Source organism: Rhipicephalus microplus, chromosome X, assembly GCF_043290135.1.
Source record: "Rhipicephalus microplus isolate Deutch F79 chromosome X, USDA_Rmic, whole genome shotgun sequence".
NCBI classification, from domain to species: domain Eukaryota; kingdom Metazoa; phylum Arthropoda; class Arachnida; order Ixodida; family Ixodidae; genus Rhipicephalus; species Rhipicephalus microplus.
The window spans coordinates 463,639,576-463,665,284 of record NC_134710.1 but is presented as its reverse complement, the minus strand read 5'-3'; the positions used below and the strand labels follow the sequence as shown (position 1 = coordinate 463,665,284).

The following is a 25,709-nucleotide window of genomic DNA, read 5'->3' as shown; positions in this document are numbered from 1 at the left end:
GACGAAACTAACACCAAGTCGCATCAGCGAGACCGATTAACCAGGATCATACACGCAGTGGTCACAGAATATGGAGGGAACGAGATGCGAAGGTGCCTGGATGCCAAGTACCTGCCGCCGACCCTGGAAAAGCCCCACACGGACTACGAAGGGGTGGTCAACTCCAGCCTAGACAGAGATACTGAGGTATGGTAGGTCAGAGCGGCCCTGCAGGACCTCAACACCAGATCGGCGGCAGGCCTAGATCGAGTGACGAACAAGGTGCTGAAGAAACTCGGTGAGTCGGCGATCGAGAACTTGACGGGCTATTACAACCGGTGCTGGTGGGCTGGGACTCTTCCACGGCAATGGAAGGCGGCCAAAACCATACTGATTCCCCAGCCGTACAAGCCGCCGAACATTGAGAACTTCCGGCCCACCTCGCTCACGCCCTGCGTATGCCAGGTGCTGGAGCATGTCCTGATGAACAGGTGCCCGTGGTACCTGGAGGAGTCGGGGCTCTACCCATACATGGTCATCGGCTTCAGGAGCAAGCTGGGTACCCAAGATGCTATGATTCAGCTCAAGAGCGAGAATTTGGACGACAACACCAGGTCGAGGAATAACAGTGCCGTGCTCGGCCTGGACCTGCAGAGTGCCTTTGACAAGGTGACGCACTCAGCGATTCTGGCGCAGGCGTCGAGGCTAAACATGAGCGCGCGGTCATACAGATACATCAGGGACTTTCTGCCGGGTCGCACGATTGAAATAACGTGGGCGACCTTCAGCTACCGGAAAACAAGCTGGACAACGTGGGAAACCTTCAAGGGTTGGTCATCTCGCCGCTGCTGTTCAATCTAGTGATGATTGGAGTGGCCGAACGGCTTTCGCGCGTCAGCGATGTTCGGCACACAATATACGCCGACAATATACGCACACCATATACGCCGACCCCAGGTGCACAACCATGCTTAGTGGTTCCACGACCGCGGCGCAGAACTACGCCAGAGGCAGAATATGTGTGGCAGCAGCGCGGGTGTGGCACGCGGTGAACCTAGTGGACAGAACGGTGACAATTAAGTGGTTTCCGGCCCACATGGGTAAGGAAGTGTCGCCTCGCGGCAGCGCGAGCCACAACTACATGGTCAACGAGGTGGCGCCAGGCTTCACATACCGCATCGCCTAACCGGCCGGCTCGATGGAGGAGTCGTGGTGCTAAGTCAAAAAGAGATGAATACAGTGAAGTATTGAAATGGTACAGACTAGGGCGTGGGACTATGCCCCCGCCTCACCCAGGCCTGACCCGAAGTGATGCGGTAGCGTTCCGGCAACTGCAGACGGGGTCGCTACCCACGCCGGTGCTCATGAAGCACGTTCGTTCTAACGTATACGCAATTAACTTGTGTGGCGTATGTGAAACTGAAAGAGCTACTGCGGCCCTCATTTTGTGATTTTGTGAACAGAACTGAGAGAGGCAAAAACAGTGACGACGATCCCACCGTGCCTTAGAGCCGTCGCGGAAAGCGACCAGCCAATAAAGCAGACACGGACCGTCCAGTGGATCCAAGCTGCCCTCGAAAAGCAGCGCCTGAGCGAAAGCTTCAAGTGCTCGCTAGCACCCCCTCACAGGGGCTGGCGAGGGTGCCAGAAGGTGGCAGTAGCGCGGACTGCTCGCCGAGTAGAGGACGTCACGCCGAGGTGACGTATGGCAGCATCACGATGACCCTCCCGTCGCGGAGCTAGGATTGTCGTCCGCTGGATCACCAAATAATTCTTACTCTCACCCCTTTTGCGTGTTCTTTAGGCAAGATGAGCATACTCGGTGCGAACCGCGTTCACTGCCAAAAGTATCTGGTGTCACTTTTCACGCCCGTTCGCTTCATTGCTGATCACTAATGCACGGTATTTGCATGCTGAGCTCTCTACTGCACGCTCTGTTGTTTATTACTCATTGTATCAACTTACATGCGCAAACTTTTGTTTTTTGGCGTCGAATGCATTGTATCACGTTGTTAAAAGTTGTGTCTTTCATACGAAAGGGCAATCAACTCTTCTTTTTGTTATCAGACTATGATTGCATGTAATGGGCCGTGTGCGCTCACTGCGTGTTAGCTGTATGCACACTAGAATTACAAACGTTACGTGCACGAACGCTTATATATTACAGTGGTGTTTTTTTTGTTCAACGTACAAGGTTCGCGTTGCACGGAATAACTACTAAGCAAGATATGAAAGTTATGTAATGCTACACTGACAGCGTATATACGAGCAAAGAACCGCTAATCGGCCCGTAGACCAGGAAATCGGGCTCGAGAAAGGATAAGAAAGGCATGTCGCCAATCAGAACGCACAAGTCACTGCCGGGTGAGTTCGAATACGTTGATTCACGGGCTGAATGTTTTTGATTGCGGCATGTGCTGGTGCTTTCTGGGCGATTGCACAAAAAGAATGCACGAATAATTTAAGCACGCATCGCTCGGGCCTGCCACGCACGAACAACCTAGGAAACTTGTGATCGCAACGTTTTACAGCATGCAAACCATGCACACAATAAGTGCTAAACTACGCTGGGACTATAAATTTATGCAGAAGTGAACCAGAGTGGAGACGTGAACGTCACGGAGCGTCTGTTGTTTTGTTTACCCCATACCGGTTTGTTTTCCTCATAAATTTGAGGTCACTTCCGCCACACTTCTCGCAATGCATTGGTATAAGACAGGGTCTCTATTTTCTGCATCCACTACCTCGTCGTTCTCACATTTTCAGCAACAATTTCGGCAAGATGCAACGTCACGCAACGCCATATTTACGCTACATATTGTCAGGACTTGTGATGCAATGGCCATCATCACTGCTACCCCCAATCGCGTTGCAGACATGGCGATTTTTCATCAAGCGAGCAGTAGTTTTCATAAACCGCAAGTTGACCGTGCGCACAGCTTAGTACCATACTTCAGTTTCATTATTTATTCTAAACTTTTGTTTATACAACCCGAAAGCACAGTGAAGCCATACTTAGGAAGAAAATAGCCAATTTTTATTGCATTACGTTATCGCAAATTTCTGTGTCGTTACGATATGACGCGCCGACACGCGAACAACCTCAAATAACCAATCAAACCAGTGTGGCAGAATTTTTCGACATGGCGAATTTCGACATAGTCCAGAATGGCACCTCAGGTATCAAACTACGGCCTGCCACAGCGCGCAAACTCAAATTGCGTCCACACGATGTCAGTGTTTATGTGCTTGTTTAATTTACTTGATTGATATGTGGGGTTTAGTGTCCCAAAGTTACCATGTGATTATGACAGACACCGTAGTGGTGGGCTCCGGCAATTTCGACCACCTGGCGTTCTTAAACCTGCACCCAAATCTGAGCACACAGTCCTACAGCATTTTCGCCTCCATCCTCAGTGCAGCCACCGCAGCCGCGATTTAATCTCATGATCTGTGGGTCAGCAGCCGAGTGCCTTAGCCACTAGACCACCGCAGCGGGGAATCTGTGCCTGCTCCTCCTAAGCAGCTGCCCTTAACCGGGTCACGAATTCATTGCATGACTACATATGAATTATGGTCTGAGTAGGAGCTTGACGCTCCATGAGCTTCATTGCATGCAAAGAGTAGGTGCAAGTTCATACAGTCAACAGACAGAGCTCGACAAATAAACACTAAAATCGGGACTCGCCACGAGTGCCAATGCTGCAGGGCTCCATCGCGGAGTAAGAACTTCTCAAATGTTGAACCTTATTGTATGGTTGAAGTCGGAACAGAGGGAAATAGCTTGCATGGTGGGTGCCTAGATACATGGGCCACACAAGAGAGGTAGAAAACGTGTTTTTGAGTGGCGGGCGTACGGCCAGCGTTGGAGTGGGCCACTTTAGTGGTGTAACGTTTAATGCGAGTATCTGCTTGAAACGTATGCTTATAAAATACTTTAGGCAAAAGAAATGATTCTAAACAGTTGCTTTTGCTGGCTTGAGTGAGTTCGCATTTAGTTGACTGCGCTTTTGTCTAGACGTAACTTCCCTTGATTACGTCTGAAACGTCCGCTGCGTGCAAATGGCACAACAATGGCGTATAAGATGCCCATGAGAGTATTAAAAACAAAATATTTCGTTGCCTGCTACAACCTATTCTGAAATAAACAGGTTATAAAGAGTTTTATATCACGAAGCACACGATTTATTGGTTCAAGTGAGTAAATCTTTTAGTAATAAAAACTTCTCTGAGGCTACGTAGAGATGTAGTTTTCACTTCACTAATGCTAAAACAGGCAACAATAATACAGAAAAAGTTAGCTATGGCTACAATTTGTCGCATGCCATTCATTTTAATGAGGCGACCATCGAGAGACGGTTGCATCGTGTGCTATATAATAGCCAGAATCGGGGAAGTTAGCATGCTAACTCGCTTTGCGCGATTAATTTGGCAGATGGTTTTCTCGTTCATTCTTCGCTTCTGCTTCAATACCTGCTCATGATCGTGCGGTGGCAAGTCGCGAAAGCTGAAAGAGCATAAAAAAAAAGATGGCGCATGCGATGCGCTTGAAGAAAGTATTGGGATCGCAGCAAACAAATCTTGGACCGTATTTCACAGCCTAAAGACACAAGCGGTGGTTTTACGGTACTTTTCATCTTTTTTGTGTGCACATCCTTCTTGCTGAGTGCAGATGCACGTTTTTCGCAGTGAATGTTGAAGGTACGTTGACGAGATAATGCTGCAGCGTTGTTCATTGCCGTTGTCGCGTTCACATTGTTTGGTAATGTTTCATCAACATCGGTGGAAAGCAATGTCAATGTTCGGCAACGTAAATGTTACAGAAATGTTACTATAAGTTGTCCAACGTTGCACAACATTCAAAACATTCCTCTAATGTCGCAGCAACATCTTTTACTAACAGGGTAGGTGCGCTACGATTGAAGTGCGACATTGAGGAACAAATATCAATATTCTTAAAAGTGATATTCAAGGGTGAAGCGATTGTTGTGGTTTACAAATTGCATTTGTTTCCCCAAGAATTTTTATTTATGCGCGATATACAAAACCTTTTGTCTACAGCAATAAGAAAAGCCCTAATATGTCAAATCTTAATATGCCACATGTCGATAAAAATCAGCGTTACCGAACAGCCCAATTGAAATCATAGATGACGGAGACCAGCCGCGTGCCGCACTATCTGCATTTATCTGCGTGAACACATGCCGCAGCAAGGCTGGAGGTGAGCATGCGCCGATGGAATCAGTGGCACAGTAGCTAGCCAGAACGGACGGTCGACGAGCCTAGAATTTTCGGTGATCCTAGTACCGCCGGCGTTTCAGAGCTGATCCCATCGCCGGTAGGGGCTGCGCCCGGTGATAGTGTAGTGACATGAGCGCAGGACAGGCAGATGCTGCAAACCCAAGCATCGCCTTTTCCGCAAGGTCAGCGACTTCCAAGTTGAAGCCAGAGGTCCATGATGCTGAGAGTGTGCTGTTGAGCGTTGGTCACTCGACGCCGTCTGCAGTTTTTGACGCGGCTGAGCAGCGGCACCTGCAAGAACTCGCTTTGCAGTTTACGGAGCCATCCTCGGCCTCGGAGGCAGTTACGACGCCTTCGAACCTTTCAGTCGCTCCTGAGGTCTCGAACGCGACTGAAGACGTTTTTATTACAGAGACGCCCGAGACTGGGCCACTGTTACTGGAAGCTGCAGAAAACGGACAACGGAGTGACGGAATCGTCCAGCGTGCCTCCACCGTCACGGCTCCGGTGCCAGTGGCACCCATAACTGTCAGCCTGATATCGGAACCAGTGACAAAGCTGCAGGTATGTGTTATTTGGGCTTCTCTAAAGAAGGTGCCTTGCACTGATTGATGACGTTGTCCACTTGCTTATGAGGGCGGCCTTCCGAGCGAAAAGGGTTCCTCGGTCTGTTATCTTTTCGGAGTTTATACAGCTTTGCAATTTCAAATTGCCTAAAATATCTCAATTGGCGCGGTATTCTGCGGCTCTACGCTGCCCCGTTTTCGTGCACGCAGTAACATTATAGGCTAGTACAAACACTTCAGAAGGCAAACAGTAGAAGCAGGAGCATTCTTCTTAGTGCATAATTAACATATTTTTTATAATGTGCTACGTGCTATGAACCGAGTTTCCAGTAATCTGGGAACTTGAGTTAGTTTGGTCTGGGCACCTAAAATTGGCACTCGCTCTTTGCACATTTTTTATGTAACCGGCCCATTAGCATGTAGCCACTGCCTTCTGGGGGTTGTCTCGTAATTCCTGCGAGCTATCTTTATTGCTTTAGAAGCTTTCGATAAGGCTGCGCTCACAATGCAAACAGATTTTATTCAGTAAAAACACGGCCACCAACTGTAGCCATGGATGTTCGATTCCACTTTTCCGCGTCGGTGGTTTGGAGGTTATGGTGTTTGTCTGCTGACCAGCAGGTCACGCGGGATTGAATCCCGGTTGTGGCGGCCACAATTTGATGGAAGCGCAATGGTCGAGGTGCATGTGCTTACATTCGGATGCACAATAAACAAGCCCTCTTAATTTTCGGAGCCATGCATAAAGCATTCGTCATGGGGGCATCGTGGTTTAGGAAGTAAAACCCCAAACCAATCTTGTTATTCGTAATACTATATTTATCATTATTGTTCATAATAATAATAATAATAATAATAATAATAATAATAATAATAATAATAATAATAATAATAATAATAATAATAATAATAATAATAATAATAATAATAATAATAATAATAATAATAATAATAATAATAATAATAATAATAATAATAATAATAATAAATATTATTATTATTATTATTATTATTATTATTATTATATAATTAGGGCATTATTATTTCTTAACTGTTACTACCAGTATCCTCAAGTTTCGACATACCTATACGATGTTCAAAAAGCACATTCAAGTCCACCGCGGCAATGTGGCGGTGAGGATAGTCGGCTGCTGATCGATGGTTGCGGGTTCGAACCCGGAAGCGGCAGTCGCCTTTTGATGAAGACGAAATGCGACAGTATCTTGTACTGTGTGATGTGCTGTCCGTATACTGACGGAATCACTTTTTTGTAAAGCGCTCAGCCAGCCCCTGCTGTTTTCTGCAGAAATATGGAAGTACCGAAGCCATAAAGACCAGAAACAGAAACATGGTCACACCGCATGCTAGGCTCATGTGCTGTAATTCAAACATGAACCAAAGCTTTCAGTTAACGTGAGATGGAAAGTGTAACACCAAAACATTGTCGAGAACCACGCGCCCCGCTGCTCTAGACAACTGTGATTCTATCCGTCCTATCCCGGCTGCGGCGGCTGCATTTCCGATGGAGGCGGAAATGTTGTAGGCCCGTGTGCTCAGATTAGGGCACACGTTAAAGAACCCCAGGTGGTCGAAATTTCCGGAGCCCTCCACTACGGCGTCTCTAATAATCATATGGTGGTTTTGGAACGTTAAACCCCACTTATGAATCAATGAACGTGGGGAAATTGTGCAAGGAATGATATGTAAAGATGATGATGAGCGGCCGCACTCTTGCGCTGACGCTGATTCCCTCTCGTGGATGTTTCCTCTTGCTTTTTAATTTCAATGCGTTTGATGTGGCAATCACGACACTAGATTTAATAAGAATGTATAAAGTGTCTTTGTTGGTTCGTTCTTTAGTTTATTTTGCTATATAGTGCTAATAAGGAAGGGCGAGCCAGGCTCTCGTTCCGACAGATCCTAGCTTTAAGCCCATGAGACTTGCATGGTTTCTGGAATTGGTTTTATTTATTTATTTATTATACCCTCAGGGTTTTCACATTACAGAGGGGAGGGGCATGTTACATGTAAAAATTGGAAACACTTGATAAATATATACAAGAACAAAATTTCAATAATTGGCAGAATAATACAGAATTACGTTATATATAAACTACGTCAACAAAGGCAACGTAGCAGTAGCGATAATGCAGGTAGTAGATGTTCAAGCACTAAGCAAAGAACAACACACTCTCAAAAACAACAAAAACAAACAAAAACGACATGACACATATACACATACATACATCCATATATACACATATATAACACAACGCAGAAATCAAGTAGCGCCAAACAAGTTTTGTACAAAAACCTTAAAACTTGATGTGTCGGTGATTGTGGTAGCTGATCGTGGGAGCAGATTTCATTGAGATGTAGTTCTCGGAATGAAAGCGTGCAAATGGGTTGTGGTTCTGCATTGAGGAACATGAACTTTTTGTGGATGATCGATTCTGGGTGATATGAATAAGGGAGGTTTAATTAAATGTTCCCGAAGGCTATTGTTATGATAAAGCTTCTGAAAGAGACTTAGCGGGGCTATTTTACGCCGAATGGCGAGTTTAGGAAGGTTGAGCTGAGATTTCATTAGTGTAACACTGGCCGTACGGGTATAATTGGACAAGATAAAGCGAACTGAACGATTCTGGACTGCTTCCAACTCATGTGTTAGTGTAGTGCCACCAGGATCCCAGATGGATGATGCGTATTCAAGTGATGGCCGAATGTAGGTACTGTAAAGAAGCTTCTTAAGGGATGAAGGTACCATGTAGAAGTTTCTGCGAAAACAGCGCAGAAACTTCTACATGGCACCGTAATGTGGCATGCAATATTTTGCATGAAGTTGCCACTTCATGCAAAATATTGCGTTCCACATTACGCCCTCGGCTAGAAAGTGTTCCGCACTTGCCATTTGGCTACGAGTGGAGGTGTACGACACTACCAGGGGTTAAAGGTGCAGAAATTCCCACCAAAGAAGAGGGGCCATGCCCTACATTGGTGCTGAATTGGTAGAGACTTTGTTGGGGATCGATTAGGAAGACTGTGGCTTCTGGCATTACCTACGGAAAGAGTGCGTCTCTGTTGACGTCCAATTCATTCCAATTATTATAGTAATTGCTACACTTCAGTTAAACACTTCTCGCCCGTGCTTTCTTCTCATAAATGGTCCGTTACTTTCATATAGCCTCGCTAACACACGTGTGTACAGACGAGCTATAAAAAAAAGAATAGTTCACTGTTTAACTAATAGACGGCGCGCAAGTACAGACGAATTAAAGAAAAAGTAATAGATGGCTTGAAAGAACAAACACGAACGAAAGAAACGACAGACAACGGCGCTGACACGCAACTAAAATTATTTGAAATGACCAGAATAAATATATCAACGAAAGAATGATTATAAGGAACCATTACGCGTGCCTAATGTAACCATAGTAACGAAGGAACCAGTCGCTGATTATACATGAACATGATGAAAACAATCCTTGAATTATCACACTTCTCCCTTCGATAAAGCTGCCGAAGGTTGGTTGATGCAATCTTGACATGCGAGAGACTTGTAAAAGGCTTCCATAAGCTACCGCGTGCGCTGATCCATGCGCCGATGAAAAATTTGTGCTATATAAACTTAGGTTACAGGCGCTCTGGCAACAATAAAGACAAATTGAGAACCTGTGCTGTTTTTAATGTTTTGAACGTGTCCTTAGATCCTAACGTTAACACACCTTCCAGCTTGCTCTAAGCCAATATTAACACAAGAATATGAATTGTTTACAATATTAGTTTTGAATATGTACACTTTTTCTTATGTCTAAGGGCACACATAAGCCGCTTGTCTCTCTTCTCTTTATTTAATGCTCTGTTCATGGCTGGACATACCTGTTGCAACTTGTGGCCAGCGCTGAAGAGGTCAACATGTTACCTCTTAGTCATATTGTATATTCGGTGCGATAACATATGCATCCAAAAATATCTGCTGAATATTTTCTTGTGATAGTGCGATTGCCATCAGCTGTTCTCTTTAGCCTAACATTCACTGTTTTGCCACTATTTCGCAAGCTCTACTGATAACTCAAATGGGATATCCTGTTTTTTTTGTCTTGACACCTACCTCATGAAACCTTGTTACACTTGCTGATGACACGATTGTAACAAAAACTGAACGCATGCAACGGTAATAATGCTTTTGAATGTTTCGACAAAAACTCTTGTAAAATCGTTTTCCGCTCGACGGGAATACTCAGCAAAAGGTACACATCATGGAAAAAATGCCCGTAAATCTGGGAATTGCAAGTGTTTCCAGACAGGTGGTTCACATTTGCAATGTAAAACATGTATTCGTTCATGATCGAAGTGCAGTAGCTTGCGTAGCAAACCGTTCTCAAGAAATCGTTTGAGGTGTTATCTATATGTGCAGCACTCGGCGATTAAAATAGAACACTCGGAGCGCGTGGCCGTATGCTCATGCAATGGCGCTCTTGGGTGCTCGCGGGACCCGTGTGTTGCATTGTGTATCAAAGCAAGGCGAAGAAGCAGCAGAACCGCTCCTTCCGGTCACCAACTTTCTAGCATGTGGTTCACCATTGCGTTATGCTTCCACGCTTTCGTGCGCCAGTCGAAATGGCTCACCAGTGCACGCCTCTTATCGCCGCGAGCTCTGGACGCTGTCGTTACATTCGCTTTTGCCGTGCGGCACGCATGCTGTCCAAGTCCTTCTTCAATCGCGAAGTCTGTGCAGGCTCCGTGCATTTACAAGCTGTCTCGCAAAAACTTGCGAATGCATCTCATGCTTGACTCGCTTCTTGGAGCACATACCTAATAGGCTTATGCCAGTGCCGACACGCAAAAGGCTGATCAACTGCAAATTATCTCGCCAGACTGGAACGAGTAATACCGGACGCGTTTGTACGTAAGCAGTATTTTCTCTCGGTGTTCTCTACCTTCTTGAAGGTGCTTGACACGACTAGGCAAAGTGGAATTCAAAAAGACCTTGCGGAGTTCGAGATCTGCGGATAAATGCTAAACTGCCAATGTGGTTTCCTATGCAATAGAACGTTTCAAGTACGTCTCGGCATAGTGCTCTCGCGAAGATTTGTCCGTTAAACAGATATACCACAAGGTTTATTTTTTCGGTACCACTCCCATCATAGTCAACATGAACTGTGTTAACAAGCTCATCTCCCTGACAGTAATTAACTCTGTTTACGTTGATAGTGCCTGTCGTGCCTCGAACCTGTCAATCTGTGAATGTACGGCAACTCGAAATCACAATCAGAAAGCTGACAGAAGGAGCCGATAAAAACGATTTTCTATTTTCAAACAAAAAAAGACCAAAGCAGTTCTTCTTATACAAACATGAGAGTAATTCTCGCGCGTCTCAAATGTTTGGGTCACCTTTTAGTTGGTATTACCCTAGGAAGTTAAGGTAGCGCCACCTGGTGCGTCGGTGATGTCCTGCAAGGAAGGACTCTTCGACGCCCGCTGTTGCCAGCTTATATAACATGCGCTTGCCTAGTACGCTATTCCGTCGTTTGCATTCGCATTTCGCTTGTCTCGAGCTGCATATGAATGACGAAAACAGCACCGAGAACCTTTCTGGTAAAAAAACAATTAAAATTTACTTTTGCTACTGCCAACGGTGTCCGCGCTTAGTCGTACGCAAATTGAAAAACAGGTTTGTGTCGCGATGCCGCTTAGGGTGGGTTTCATTTTAGCGTCGGCAACTGACGAGGGGGGGGGGGGGAACCAAGAACAAGTTTTTCCTTAGATAAATGAAAATAATTTCCGCATATATATGTCATAGTGTCACCACAAATACACCATAGCCGCATAATTGGGTTAAGTTCGCGGATGATTAAGGGATATGAGGGTTTCTCATGCGCGGGGGTTATTCTATCCCGCAGCGTTTTAGCGGTTGTGCCAAACAGCGTGCACGCATGCAGTAGCATTATTTATTCCCGCAAAATTTCTCAAATGTGCTCCCCGTAGACTATCACTGCTGCCCTTAGTTCTTCTCGCGTACTTGCTCGGTCGCAAGGTTTTGTTGTCAAGTTTTATTTTTTTCGCAATAATTTAATTTTGGTGCTCCGTTTCACCGTGAGGTAAGGTGTAGGCGGTAGAGGTTAACTGCGGAAATTCTTATTTCTGTGAAATTGTGTCATAACGCAGCATCGTAGCTGCTGTAGCTTCGCAAGTACCACTTTAGATAGCCACTTCGTAAATCTGTTCTCCTTTCAGTTCATTGCCCTTGAGCATCAACCTGCTCCGCCACGGTGGTCTAGTGGCTAAGGTACTCGGCTGCTGACCCGCAGGTCGCGGGATCAAATCCCGGCTGTGGTGGCAGCATTTCCGATGGAGGCGGAAACGTTGTAGGCCCGTGTGCTCAGATTTGAGTGCACGTTAAAGAACCCCAGGTGGTCAAAATTTCTGGAGCCCTCCACTACGGCGTCTCTCATAATCAAATGGTGGTTTTGGGACGTTAAACCCTACAAATAAATAAATAAATCAATCAATCATTGAGCTTCAACCTCTAGGTAGACATGACGCGTGAGACCAGTGGTCGCCTCAGTTAGGTGAAGGATGTTGTGAGGGGCACATCGCTAGTTGAATGCGCCATCGAAAAAAGTTTGTTTTGACCATGGCGTTTGTTTTACAAACGTTGATCTCTGCGGTGCTCGCCTCTTGCAGTTATCAACATTACCCTTGGTGACGCGGCAGTAGTTCGGGCAAGAATTTCCCTCAAATTAGGGTTTGCGACTGTGTAATGTTGGTGACTGCTGAGAAGCAATCTGTGCATTGTTTTCCATTAATTTAAATAACATCTCAGCATTTGCAAAATCATGTGTGCGGACGTAATATTCTGTTTACTTTCCCAATATGTAAAGCGATTGTTTGACAGATTCATGTGAAATATTTTGTTGCAGAATGCGCAATTCTGTCAAATCACCTAGACTTTCGCCGAGGCAGGCGTAATGTTCACATTAAATCGCAGCACAATTACTGAATTGAAAACGTCTGGATTTCATTTGTAAAACTTTGGCAGACATGTTTTAACCCCAAAACGTAAGACTAGTTGTGCTGAAGTTAGAACCGTTTAAAATATTTTCATAGCACCGATTTTCCAGAGTACACAGTGAAAACAAAATACGTCCTCCAGCTTTGCGTCACAATGTTCAGTGAATCTCCTGTTTGAACGGGAGTTTGCCTATACAAAGCTATAACGCCAGAACTTTCTATAGCTTAAATAACTTTCACCAGTTTTAAAACGTACGAACCTGGTATCAAGAAACCTTTGCATCCAGAAAGTAAATGGGCACAGTGAGATCAGCCAGGTCGAAAGAGCAGGTTTTGTGCCTGCTTTTGGAGTGCGACAGTGGAATTGGATTGGACCAATTGAAAGCCCCATTAATAAGATGGAGTGCGTGTCTGAAAAAGAGTGAGGGTAACTGATGGGCTACGTTAATTCGGGGCTCAGTGGAGGGAATTCCTGCCTACTGTGCCTATGGTGAGAAGAGATTTTATTTATTGTTGTTAAAAGGTCCCTAGTTAGGAAGTCTTGTAAATGAGCTGGTCTTGTATTTTTAGCGTGATACTTGGTCTCTCGCTCTGGAGAATGAGCTCACTCATCTGGATGGCATCTTCAGATACTTTTGACGTGAGCAGCGAACTACGAGGTGTGTTGACCGTTCATTTTATTTCTCCGTGCATAAATTTGTGAATAGTGCTAGCATATCAAAACATTCGATCGAGTTTGCTCTGACCGCCGTCCGCGAATGCGTGTAGACTGTGACGGGCTGTTTAGTCGTATGGACGGCCAGCGCTATGATGGTCTCCTCACCCCGTCCCCCTCTCCTGTTCATGTTTTGTTTGCGCTGATTCTCCATTAACTAGTGTTCCTCATGCGTCAAGAACTGTTATAGCTAATGTTTCTTTTCTCCCGTATTGGGTTGCATCGATGAACAAAACTGCTGCCATATCTTGGCTCACTCATTTGGAAATAGCCTTTGCACGAGTGACTCTCCAACCATTGTTGTAGGTAAGGTGGATGTATATCAGAATCAATTGCACTGTTGTAGCGTTAGCTACACTGGCCTCGCTGAGCCAATTTCGTGTGGCACTGGTATGCACATGCGCAATTATACTCCGCCGCGCGCGGCTCGCCGCCGATGTGTGCGCAATTCGATGCGCTGCGCAGATGATCAGCGGTGTCACGCACCAGAGCCGGCACATCCCTCGCACTCGGCCGCGGCCGCGCGCGACTCGCCGCCGCCGGTGTGCGCCTTTCAGAGGAGTGCCGTCATAGCCTTGGTAGACATATGAACGCCGACACGCGCGCCTTCCCTGTGCAGTCGCCATCTGACACCACAGTGGCAAACGCTAGTCCGAGCCGCTTGATAGCGCCTCTGACTGGCATTTGCCACTGTGGTATAGCCATGGAGAAGGAGAGTGCAAATGCTGCTCAATGGTGCAGTAGAGCGGAGAAGCTTAATTCATCGGATCCCGAAGTAGTTGCCCGGGAAAATAAATATACGTGTGTCATCGAAGCAGCAGTAAGCATGATAATCAAGCTAATCCTAGACACTCTGGAAAGTTAAGAATAATCAGCTGAACCTTTGCTAACGCTACGTATATCCTGGCATAGCCGAGCTAAGCCACTGCCAATTTTATGCTTGTGTTTGCTTCTGTAGAGAGGGTGTAAATTTTGCGGCGAAACCAAGGATGAAATACTTGCTTCGTCAAGAATTTTATTTGCCGCCCTGGTCGAGGATAATCTAGAGACATGTTTCGCAAAGTGGGCCTTGATTAGTTATTACATTGATGTGCAATGACAGGTCTAACAGCTGCTCCGTGCAGGTAGATTGCGGTAGTCGATGCAGCCAGCTTCTTAAGACCGGTTCTAATGAGCATGTACCTTACTGAACTTGACGTAGGGAGTTGTGTGAAAACGTGGCTGATAAAAAAAGGCGTGAAAAACCAGAATGTCTTCTTCGAACAGATTCTCTTCTTGGAGCTCTCCTTTTTTTTGCTATTGACCATAAACATGAGTAAGTTAGCCTGCGCATCAATTTTGTTAATCGCTTCAGAGCTGCAGCTTTTAGCATTCTTTAGAAATTGCAATCTTTTTAAACAGGAACTTACCCTTAAAATAGAAGAGCCTTGCTGGGCTTATGTTAAACTTGTAGTGCCTCCAGAGGTTCAAAGTTTCAGACTCCTTGCCTTTGCTGTCTGAATAGTTGAAAGTTGAGATTACGCCGGCGATAACTTCAGTCCTGTTTCAAACTCGAAATATTCCGTTATGGTTATAGCCACTTGTAGATGTTGTTTCAAGTCTGCAAGCGAAACTCCCAGGAACCAGATTGTAATGTCATCAGCATGAATGTCAATTCTGATTCATAACAAGTTTGTTCGATTGACTGTGCATAGCTATATTGACCAGAAGATGGGACGAGACTGACCCCTGAGGAGTGCCACAATTGCCTGGCTAATAGGTCGCACTCCAGTTCGTACCAAGGCGCAGGTTTGCTTTTCTGTTTAGAGGAAAGAGAAGGTAAAAATGTAGAACTTTTATTTTAGATTGGAAAAAGCAGTTTCTACGAAAGTAAGGTCATGCGAGACTGCATCGAATGCCTTGGCAAGGTGGAGCGCAAGTATTCCTTTAAAAACGCGAGAGCAGTTCTCAAGTACTGCCCTCTAAATTAGTAGTGTAGTCTCTTGCGTGGAGAACGCTTTCCTGAAATTAATGAGGTTGTGCCTAAAATTATCGTAGTTTTGAATGTGGCCTGTATTACGATCGTGCACTGCATGTTTGGACACTTTTTCAATGCGCGATGTGAGCGAGATCTGGCGTAAGTTATTCGAGGGCGGAGGCTTCCCTTGTTTTGGGATTAACAGCACCTTTGCTGTGCGCCATTCTATCGGAACTACACCAGTGCCCCAGATCTCGTTGATTTCTTTGGTAATGATTTTAATCGCCGTGTCATCAGAACTCCGCAGCAGTTTGATAGTGACTCTTAGCCCGGGCTGACAAGCCGTTTAGGTTGAAAAGAACATATTTGATTGCCGACTCCGTGAACAGATCGTGTAACTTTGAACTATTTAGACCTGTATACGTGACCTGTACACGTAGGCACTAGCCAGGTTGTTGACAGTCTGCATCTTCGTGAGGCCGAGAGAAATCTGCATCGTGATAAGCTTGTCTGTTGCCACTTTAGTGGTGCTTATTCGATTGGTTATCTTGTAGGAGGTTTTTCAGGAAGTGCCACTTAGTGCCTCGTCCTATGTGACTATTCGCTTCGTTACCCTTGTCAACCCATGCTGGAGGGCAAGGTGTTCGAAGTAGGTCTCATTACTGTTGTAGGGAACTATGCCAACGACGACGAAGCAGCAAGAAACGGCAAGCCACAGCGTTGGTGCACGCGCGCGACCCTAGCTTGCGTTTGTTTTGTATTTTCGGCCTGTTGGCGTTCCTCGTTCTTGTGGCGTTCCTCGGCCTTCCAGTAGGTCTGTACGTAAACAAACTGCGTGACATCTGGTGGAGGTGTGTGGACTCCCGTACAAACCTGGAACTTCGCTCCCGTACGCTTCCCCCTCTACGTGACACGAACATGGCCACCGAGACGCCTCTCCAGGTGGGACCTTCGACCGTCCATGTCACTTGCGGTGCCGTGTATCCTCAACAAGACCCTCCTATCTTCACGGGCTCCACTGAGTCGGACGTCGAAGATTGGTTGGCGAGGTACGACAAAGTCGGCGCAAGTAACAAATGGGACGACCCAAGTAAGCTGGGCTACGTCACATTCTACCTTGCGGACACCGCGCAATGGTGGTTTAATAACCACGCAGCTGACATTACTACGTGGTCTGCATTCAAGACGGCTATTATGGACGTCTTCGGACGACCTGCGGCACGCAAGCTTCAAGCCGAGCACCGTTTACGTCACCGTGCGCAGCAACCAGGCGAGACCTACACGGGCTACATTGAAGATGTGTTGCATTTATGCAACCGCATCGACTCTACCATGCCTGAGGAAGAAAAAATCAGGCACATATTGAAAGGCATTGACGACGGCGCCTTTCAGATGTCGCTCGCGAGAAATCCCCGCACAATTGCTGTCATCGTTTCCCTCTGTCAAAGCTTCGATGAATTGCGCAGGCAGCGCACAATTGCTCGTCAAGCCCTCACGACGCCAGACACGCTCGCAAGCTTGCACCTAGCTGCCCATCCTACCGATCAGCAGCCGCTCCTTTCGACAATCAAGGACTTCGTCCGCGAAGAGGTAGCGTGCCAGCTGTCACTGCTGCCACTGACACATGAGCCCACGCAAGCTTTGGCACCGGACCTACAACACGTCATTCGGACCCAAGTCGCTGAAGCCCTTCCGCCGGTGCATCAGCAACCACCAGTCACTACGCCTCTCACGTACGCCGCCGTCGCTGCTCGGCCTACGCAACAGCGTATGCCATATGCTCAACCTGCCACGCCACCCTATGTCGTGCCTACAACCCGCAATCGCTGTGCCGTATCCCTACGCGAGATCTTAAGCTTCATTTTACCGTTGCTCAGACGCTTGGAGGACGCCGGATAATAGGCCCATCTGTTTCGCCTGTGGTATCGCTGGACACGTCGCCCACCACTGTCGCCGAGATCCCCCTCCAGTCGACACCGTGGGCAGGCCAATGGCGTCGTCGTCTAGGACGCCATCAAGGTACACCACTGACGGTCCTCGACCCTACGCAAACCATCGGTCACCATCGCCCCGACGACGCTCCTTGTCACCCATGCGTCGCCGACCTGCTACGGAAGAGGGAAACTGATCGCTCCAGCTCCGGAGGCAACAGCTGCATACAATTCGAACTGCTTAAGGCCTCCATCTTTCTCGCCGCAAAACGTTATTGACCTCAATGTTGAGGGGACCGCCGCACAAGCGCTTATCGACACAGGGGCCGCCGTTTCCATAATCTGTGAGACCTTATGCCGCAAGTTGAAAAAGGTGACGACGCCTCTTTCGGGCCTGATGCTCCACACGGCCAACTCGCAGTGCATAGAACCTACAGCTGTGTGAACTGCACGTGTCATTATCCTAGGTGAACTTTATGCCATTGAATTTTTTGTGCTGGCATCCTGCTCCCACGAAGTCATTCTTGGATGGGACTTTCACGTCATCGGGCCATCATAGATTGCTCACATGCAGAAGTTGCCCTTACACCGCTGCCAACCTCTTGTTTGGTGGATTCTCTTTCTGAATCTTACAAACTTGTCGTTGTTGCAGACACGGAAATAGCACCGAGAACATCCGCCCTTGTAGCCCTGACCTGTACGGCCGCTCCTGCCAGAACTGTTTTGTTCTCTCCGTCTGACGTATTTACCCGCCGCCGTAGCCTACACCTGCCGTTTGCCGTACTCACCGTGGAATCCGGTGCTACCGCCATGCTCGTCGCGAACTCGCTATCGTCGCCAGTTACCTTACTTCGCGGAGAATGTTTGGGTAACATACAAGACGTTGACCTCTTGCGCTCTCTAGAGTTCGCCAAACACGCACCTCACCTCCAGCTCAATGCTATGACGCCACCTGTGGCCACACTGCCCGCGCCGGACTCATTACAGCCCTCTGTTGCCGCTGAGCTATCGCCGACACAAAGAAGGGAACTCTTGTCCCTTCTTCGAGAGTTCCGTTCTGCCTTCGATTGCGCTCAACCATCTTTGGGTCGCACAGCGAACATCACGCATCACATTGACACCGGTACTCACGCTTCCTTACGCCAACGACCATATCTAGTTTCAGCGGAAGAGCGCCGTATTATGAACGAACAAGTCGACGATATGCTCAAGCGTGGTGTCATCCAGCCATCGCAGAGCCCTTGGTCGTCCCCTGTTGTACTTGTGCGCAAAAAGGATGGGTCTATCCGATTCTGTGTCGACTACCACCGGCTCAATAAGATAACTCGGAAGGATGTGCACCCGTTGACACGCATCGACGACGCTCTCGATTGCTTGCAAGGGGCAGAATATTTCTCCTCTTTAGACTTACGCTCAGGATATTGGCAAGTTGCAATGGCTGATCCTGACCGATCGAAGACTGCATTTGTAACACCTGATGGGCTGTATGAGTTTAACGTCATGCCGTTTGGACTCTGCAATGCCTCAGCTACCTTCGAACAGATGATGGACACCATCCTTCGCGGCTACAAGTGGAACACGTGCCTTTGCTACCTAGACGACATTGTCGTTTTTTCTCGCAACTTTTCGACTTACCTTGTTCGTCTTCGTGCTATTCTCACGTGTCTGACCTCTGCTGGCCTTCAACTTAACATCAAGAAGTGCCATTTTGCCGCACGTCAGCTCACTATACTCGGTCACGTCGTCTGCAAAGAGGGTGTTCTCCCGGATCCGGCGAAACTCCGCGCCGTGGCCGACTATCCGAAGCCCAATTCCATCAAGACGCTTTGAAGTATATCGGCCTGTGCTCATACTTTCGTCGATATGTGCGCAACTTCTCTTCCATCATCGCGCCTCTTACCAACGTGTCGACAACTTCCAAAGGCATTTCTGCTTGGTCAAAACAGTGCGACGAATCCTTCACCGCGCTTCGGCGGTTATTACTATCGCCTCCAATACTACGTCATTTTGACCCTGATGCGCCTACGGAGGTCCACACCGACGCCAGTGGTGTCGGTCTTGGTGCTGTATTGGCTCAACAAAAACCAGGGTACCAAGAATACGTGGTTGCTTACGCGAGTCGAACACTCAAGAAAGCCGAGTGTAATTATTCCGTCACGGAGAGTGCCTCGCAATTGTCTGGGCTTTGACGAAGTTCCGCCCATACCTTTATGGCCGCCCTTTCAAAGTCGTCACGGACCACCACGCTCTATGCTGGCTATCATCGCTCAAAGACCCGTCGGGGTGCCTTGGTGGTTGGGCGCTTCGCCTACAGGAATACGACATTCGTGTTGCACACTGATCCGGCCGCAAGCACCCCGACGCTGATGCGCTATCCCGCTCGCCGCTACCGGCTGACCCAGCCTCCTCGTCACCTTCTTCAGCTGTCATAACACCAATCGACTTCCACAGACATGGCATTGGAACAACACAAAGATGTGTGAATTTCCCAACTCCTCGCCTTTCTGACTGATCCGTTAGCTAATTTCGTCTCAAGAACTATCCGCCGTCAAGCCACACATATCGCTATTCAAGACGACCTACTCTATCGGCGGAATTACACGTCTAAAGGTCGGAGGTGGCTGTTAGTGATACCTAACCACATTCGCTCGGAAATTTGTACTGCTTTTCACAACGATCCGCAAAGCGCTCACGCTGGCACTCTCAAAACGTACAACTGTCTACGTCAGCGGTACTACTGGCGCGGCATGTACACATTTGTCCGCAAGTACGTACGTGCTTGTACTGCATGCCAGCGACGTAAAGTCCCACCTCAACGCCCTGCCGGTATACTTCAGCCTCTGCCTTGACCAGCGCGTCCGTTTGACCGCGTCGGTATCGACTTATACGGACCACTTCCCACGTCGTCTTCTGGAAATAGGTGGATAATTGTCGGCGTGGATCACCTCACGCGTCACGCGGAGACGGCAGCACTACCCGCAGCAACCGCGAGGGAAGTTGCGTTTTTCATCTTGCGCAACCTTGTTCTTCGCCATGGTGCTTCCCACGAACTTTTGAGCGACCAGGGGCGTGTTTTCTTGTCTGACGCCATTCAAGCGTTGCTCGCTCAGTGCAACATGGTTCATCGCATGGCGACAGCATATCACCCGCAGACGAATGGCCTCACAGAACGATTTAATCGCACTTTCGGTGATATGTTGACGATGTACACAGCTTCAAACCAGACCAACTGGGACACTGTCCTTCCATTCGTCACGTATGCGTATAACACCGCTACGCACGCGACAACAGGGTTCTCCCCTTTCTTTCTGTTGTACGGACGCGAACCATCGTGCACGCTGGACACTATCCTCCCATACACGCCCGACTCCTCTGAGTACACTGCGATTTCTGATGTTACCAGGTACGCAGAAGATTGCAGACAATTGGCCCGTTCACTGACAACCGAGGACCAAGGCCACCAGAAGCTACGGCATGACACCGACCGACATCTCTATACTTTCACGACTGGTGCTCTCGCTTGGCTCTGGATTACACCAATCACTCCTGGCCTTTCGTCGAAATTACTGGCACGATACCACGGGCCCTACCGCATTCTCAACCGTACGTCACCAGTCAATTATGAGATTGAGCCTTTGACACAGTCTCATGACTTAGCCGTCGTGGCCGAGAAATTGTGCATGCGAGTCGCCTGAAGCCGTATTACGACCCCGCTATAGTGACTGCGCCTTAAGTCGCCAGGTCAGCTACGCTATTCACCGGGGGCCAATGTAGGGATCTATGCGAACGACGACGAAGCAACAAGAAACAGCAAGCCACAGCGTTGGTGCACGCGCGCGACCCGAGCTTGCGTTTGTTTTGTATTTTCGGCCTGTTGGCGTTCCTCGCTCTTGTGGCGTTCCTCGACCTTCCAGTAGGTCTGTACGTAAATAAACTGCGTGGCACTCTTGATAACGGAGGTTAACTGAGCCGTAAATCTACGGTTTAGTTTTCCGTTTTTCATCTATTTGCGTGGGAATGCTTAGCGTCCAAGGGGTGGGCTAGCCTTGTTCATTTTAGGAGCATCAAGGTGCATCGTTATTTTCTTTGTAGCACTTTCAACGGCGCGCTTGAAGTTGTCTATTAAATCAGCATAGCTTTAATTCGGGGAAGCTTTCTCGCCTCGGATCATCCTAAAAACATCCCAGTCAACGTATTCATACATGACGGTGTTTTGGCTTTAAGCGTTATTGTAATATCTATGATAAAATGTTCACTGCAGAGGGATGCTGCGCAGGATTGGCAGAGTTTCGCCCGAGTTTCGAGCTCTGGCGACACCCCCTTATGAAAGAGCCAACAGTACAAAAACGTGAAATCCACCTTTGAGCGCTCTGCGTTACATTGGTTATCAAGAAACCAGTCATCGCGCCAAGGATGGTCGATTAAGCTGTGCGGTGTTACCAAACCAGAGGCATCTTTATTTGTCATTCCATTGAGCGTAGAAGTGCACCCATGCAATAATAGGGTCGGAACCTTTTCATGGCAATATTTTAGAGGCTCGGGGGGTTTAATGGCAATTGGAAGCATTTATTGCCTGCACTAAGTCTGCTTCAAAATAACCAACGTGGTAGCCTCCAAGCTCAGTATTGGCCGAGCGTGTTACATCACGACCGCAGCTAAACCCGAGGCCACGTGTTGTCATCATGGTCAGCCTGTACATTCCAGCACGCTGCTCGGCGGGTCTATGTCTTCTTTGTTATGATCGCCCTCTATCACCCGAGTACGCGCGGCCGGCTAATTAGCAATTTGGATGGACGGTATACTTGGCCAGTTAGACCAGAACATGTTATGACCAAGGTAATCACACCAAGTCGTGGTAAGGCCGAGGTAAATACGCCGCATCTTAAAAAGGCCGTGTTCATGAAGCCATATAAAGCTAGGACCAGGCTAAATAAAGCATGTAGTTCATGAGCTAACTAAAGTATGCCAATTAACGCGACGTTATTCATAAGCACGCTAAGTAGTCATGCTAATCAGCTCTTACTGATAATGTCAATTAGTGTAATGCTAGTTATGATTACATTTATTAGCTCCATACTGATCTTGGCCTTGCCAATCTTTACTTCGCCTTCACTTCCGAGTCGACCACGCACACGAGTAAATAAGAACTTAAAAAATTGGCAGATTGGGAATTGTACATTGGGAATCGATTATATGTGAAGCACGAATGAGGAAGGTTCATAAGTCACTTTAAAATCGTCACAAGGTTACGAAGCGGCGTAAATTATGCCATACATGACCTCTATGCCATGATTATCATGTTTATCATTTCATGATTATCAGAAGGGGATCCTGTGGGTGGAGGTGACGCCGGGTGTTGGACCTATAAAGCTCCCCAGCAGAGGCCACACAACTTTGGCGTTAACACCTTCACGTGCACCTTCAACGTACATCTTCACGTAGACGGCACTATTGGGCTTGACCACCCAGGGGAAATCTGCAGTCGCCTTTTTCTGTCTCATTCTCTTCCTACACTTTTGTCTTTATTACTTTATCTTTCATAGCTTCTCACTTCTTTTACCTTCCACGTTTCTCGGCGGCAAGGACTAAGCTTTTGTGAATGCCCAATTTCAGCAATGGCGAATTCCTTCGCGAGGGGGGGGGGATACCTCACTTGCCATATCTATAAGAGAACACAATTGAAGTGCTCGCACTTTGATACAAATTTGCAAACACAGATGTGACACAATGCGGTTTCTTAGATTTACCCAAGGATGTTTTACAAAAATGCTGGAGTAGAAATTCTTGCCCACGAGTGAAGCCGTGCCAACCGTAAGATGGTGGCTGCAGCAGCCAGTTTGCTAGGGGCATGATGAGCTGTTGACTTTAGGCGATCGGGAAGGAGCGTCTTCCTCGCACGCCCAACGAGTTTTACGTGGCAACCTTTTCGGTTCAGATATTATTCAAAGTGCGTCCTTATGTTACTAGTTTTCTTTAGTAAGCATCAAATTTAAGACAAGCTTTATTGGAAATTGAGTCACCGATACGTGTCTCTGCTAAATAACAAACCTAAGCCACTTGATGTCTCAGTGGGCACCACCAGAAAAATAGCCTCTCTGTGAGATCTTTTGAGGGGAAAAGCTGGCTTCACTTCTGCTTGCAAAGCATTGCGGGAGCTTCCATTCCATCAATTTTTTATACCTCCTTGGATATACCACGAAGTTCAATCATACTGTAAAAGGCCGAGGCTGAGGAATGGTGCTCTTAGCCGAATTTCTGCGTCTAATATGCGACGCTCATCTTGCTATCATGCCCTTCACTCTCTGATTATGTTTTGGCGGTTAACATCTACAGATACCACTAAAGTTTGTTTAATAAATTTATCACGGATGTTAGTCGTCGGGATGGAGATGTACGAAGCGTCGACGAGGATACATACACGTCAAATGGGGCTATAGCTGCCAAACACCAAAACTTGTATTCGGCAAACCCTGATTTATCAAAGTACAGTGAATATTCAATTACCTTTGTAAAGGCGCGTTTTACTTTCGCGTTTTACTGCCGAGCTAGCTTCAACTTCTAAGTTACCATAAGCAAGGCTGATCAGGTTTATCAGAGACTAAAGCGGAAACAATTTTTGGCATTTGAAATTGTTGAAAAACAATTTTTCACCCTCATCGGCTCGCAACAGCTTCGACAGAGCAGCGGCGATGATATACCTTTTTCGAAGAAAATTATTTTTCGGAAGCAGCAAATGATTTTGACCGGTCCATAGAAAGTTTGCTCGTTCCAATTCGTAAATGCATCAACAAGTCACAGCAGAATAATGTCACGAACAAGTAATTTAATTAAAATTATAGAACTCCTGTTCAGCGCTTGCCTGCTCTGCAATACTACAGAACTACCGCAAATAACCTACAAGAAAAATTATTACAGTGGAAATGTTGGCAAAACTTTACTTTTTTGTAACATTGCCTCGTAACATTTTCATTCTCCCGTAGGAACATAATAGAGTTCTTGCTGTTGTGACAAAAAACTTTGCTTTACTTTTTGGTTTTTCCAGCGTGCGGCCATGAGTGACCACTGTCGAAAAGGGGGGGGGCTGAGCCCCCCCCCCCCCAACGTTTCTCGGAGGGAAGCTCAGGCCTCCCTTGCCTCCCCCCCCAGCTGATACGCCTATGAATTTTGGATATATATATTAGGTTATAGCAGCCGCACAGCTGGCGCTTACGTTTCCTCAGCGTCTCGTAGCATCCCCTCGTCGGTCTCGAGGTGGGCAGCTGGCATGGGTCATGAATAAGCAACATGTAATTCATGGGATTTCCTAACCCTTTCTGAACCAATTACTGCTCAAAAAGGCCGCGCACCGGTGTGATCTTTGAACTGCTATGCGCTAAGAAAAACAATTTTCCGAAATATCGCACTACTGAACGCCAGAGTGTAGAAAAAAACCCTGAAAGTATCAGACTGTTCCTTATATCAAAGCCAGCAAGAGCGCCAGTAGTGAGCTGCTGCTCGAATCGAAACATCATAATCGGTTCCAGTGACTACGCAACTCGACAGCATTCTGTGACCAGCCAATCATCATTACCCCTCAGCACATGCTGAACACTGTGAAGGGTGTCGTATAAGAAGAACTTATATAACTACCACATAAGGAACTGTTGACAGGCTGGAAAGACACAAACGTCATCACGGTACAGGGCATAAAAATGCGACGAGAACTACTGAAACACCTTTTACTTCCTTTCTGGTGCACAAAACTTGTTTCGGAAATAGTAACAGGCCAAAAACAGAACTTTCTTTAGCTTGAAAGAATAAAAAAGTGTCCAAAATGTGTCCCGCTGTTGCTCTTGATGTCGTTCTTGTGGTGCCGGTGGCGCCACCTGTGAGCTGCTCGCGCACTGCACGAGCACACTTGTGAATTGTCGGGTATATACGTTGTGTAACGGGACACGTGATTGCTTGTGGCCAATCACGTGAGCACGCGTGTTGTGCGTTGTGTGAATAAATGGCCGCGTCGTCACTCTGGCCGTTTTCTGGGCTTCGGCGAGTACGAGACTCACTGAGCACAGATATACTACGCCCGTCTGTGCTCCTTCTTTCCGACTTTTTTGCTTAACATGCCATCCACAATGAGATACCAATTCACCCAACGCTCAGTACTTATAAAGTCACAACTCACTCCTTTGTGTAGCAAACCGTGCTAGCGACTGACGCGTCTAACTCCAGTTTCGGGCACGGGTTGCGGCAGCCGCCCGCCAACACTAAAGTTTCGTCACTTGTGTGGGGCCCAAGGGCTTCTTTGCTTAAAAAAATGTCTTGTA

General features: G+C 47.2%; 1 protein-coding gene across 5 annotated transcripts in view; it reads left to right on the top strand.

The window, feature by feature from the left end:
* The first annotated feature begins 5,200 nt into the window (after positions 1–5,200).
* LOC119160835 (TATA-box-binding protein) overlaps positions 5,201–25,709 on the top strand; it is a 64,361-nt gene continuing 43,852 nt past the window's right edge. For 2 of the 5 annotated variants that reach the window (XM_075880706.1, XM_075880708.1), the window contains exon 1: positions 5,206–5,784. In XM_075880706.1, the coding sequence (XP_075736821.1) occupies positions 5,350–5,784 (435 nt within the window). In that variant the 5' untranslated portion in view covers positions 5,206–5,349. Of the gene's footprint in view, positions 5,785–25,709 lie in introns of all 5 variants that reach the window. The other 3 variants (XM_075880705.1, XM_037413088.2, XM_037413089.2) reach the window with 3 other exon arrangements.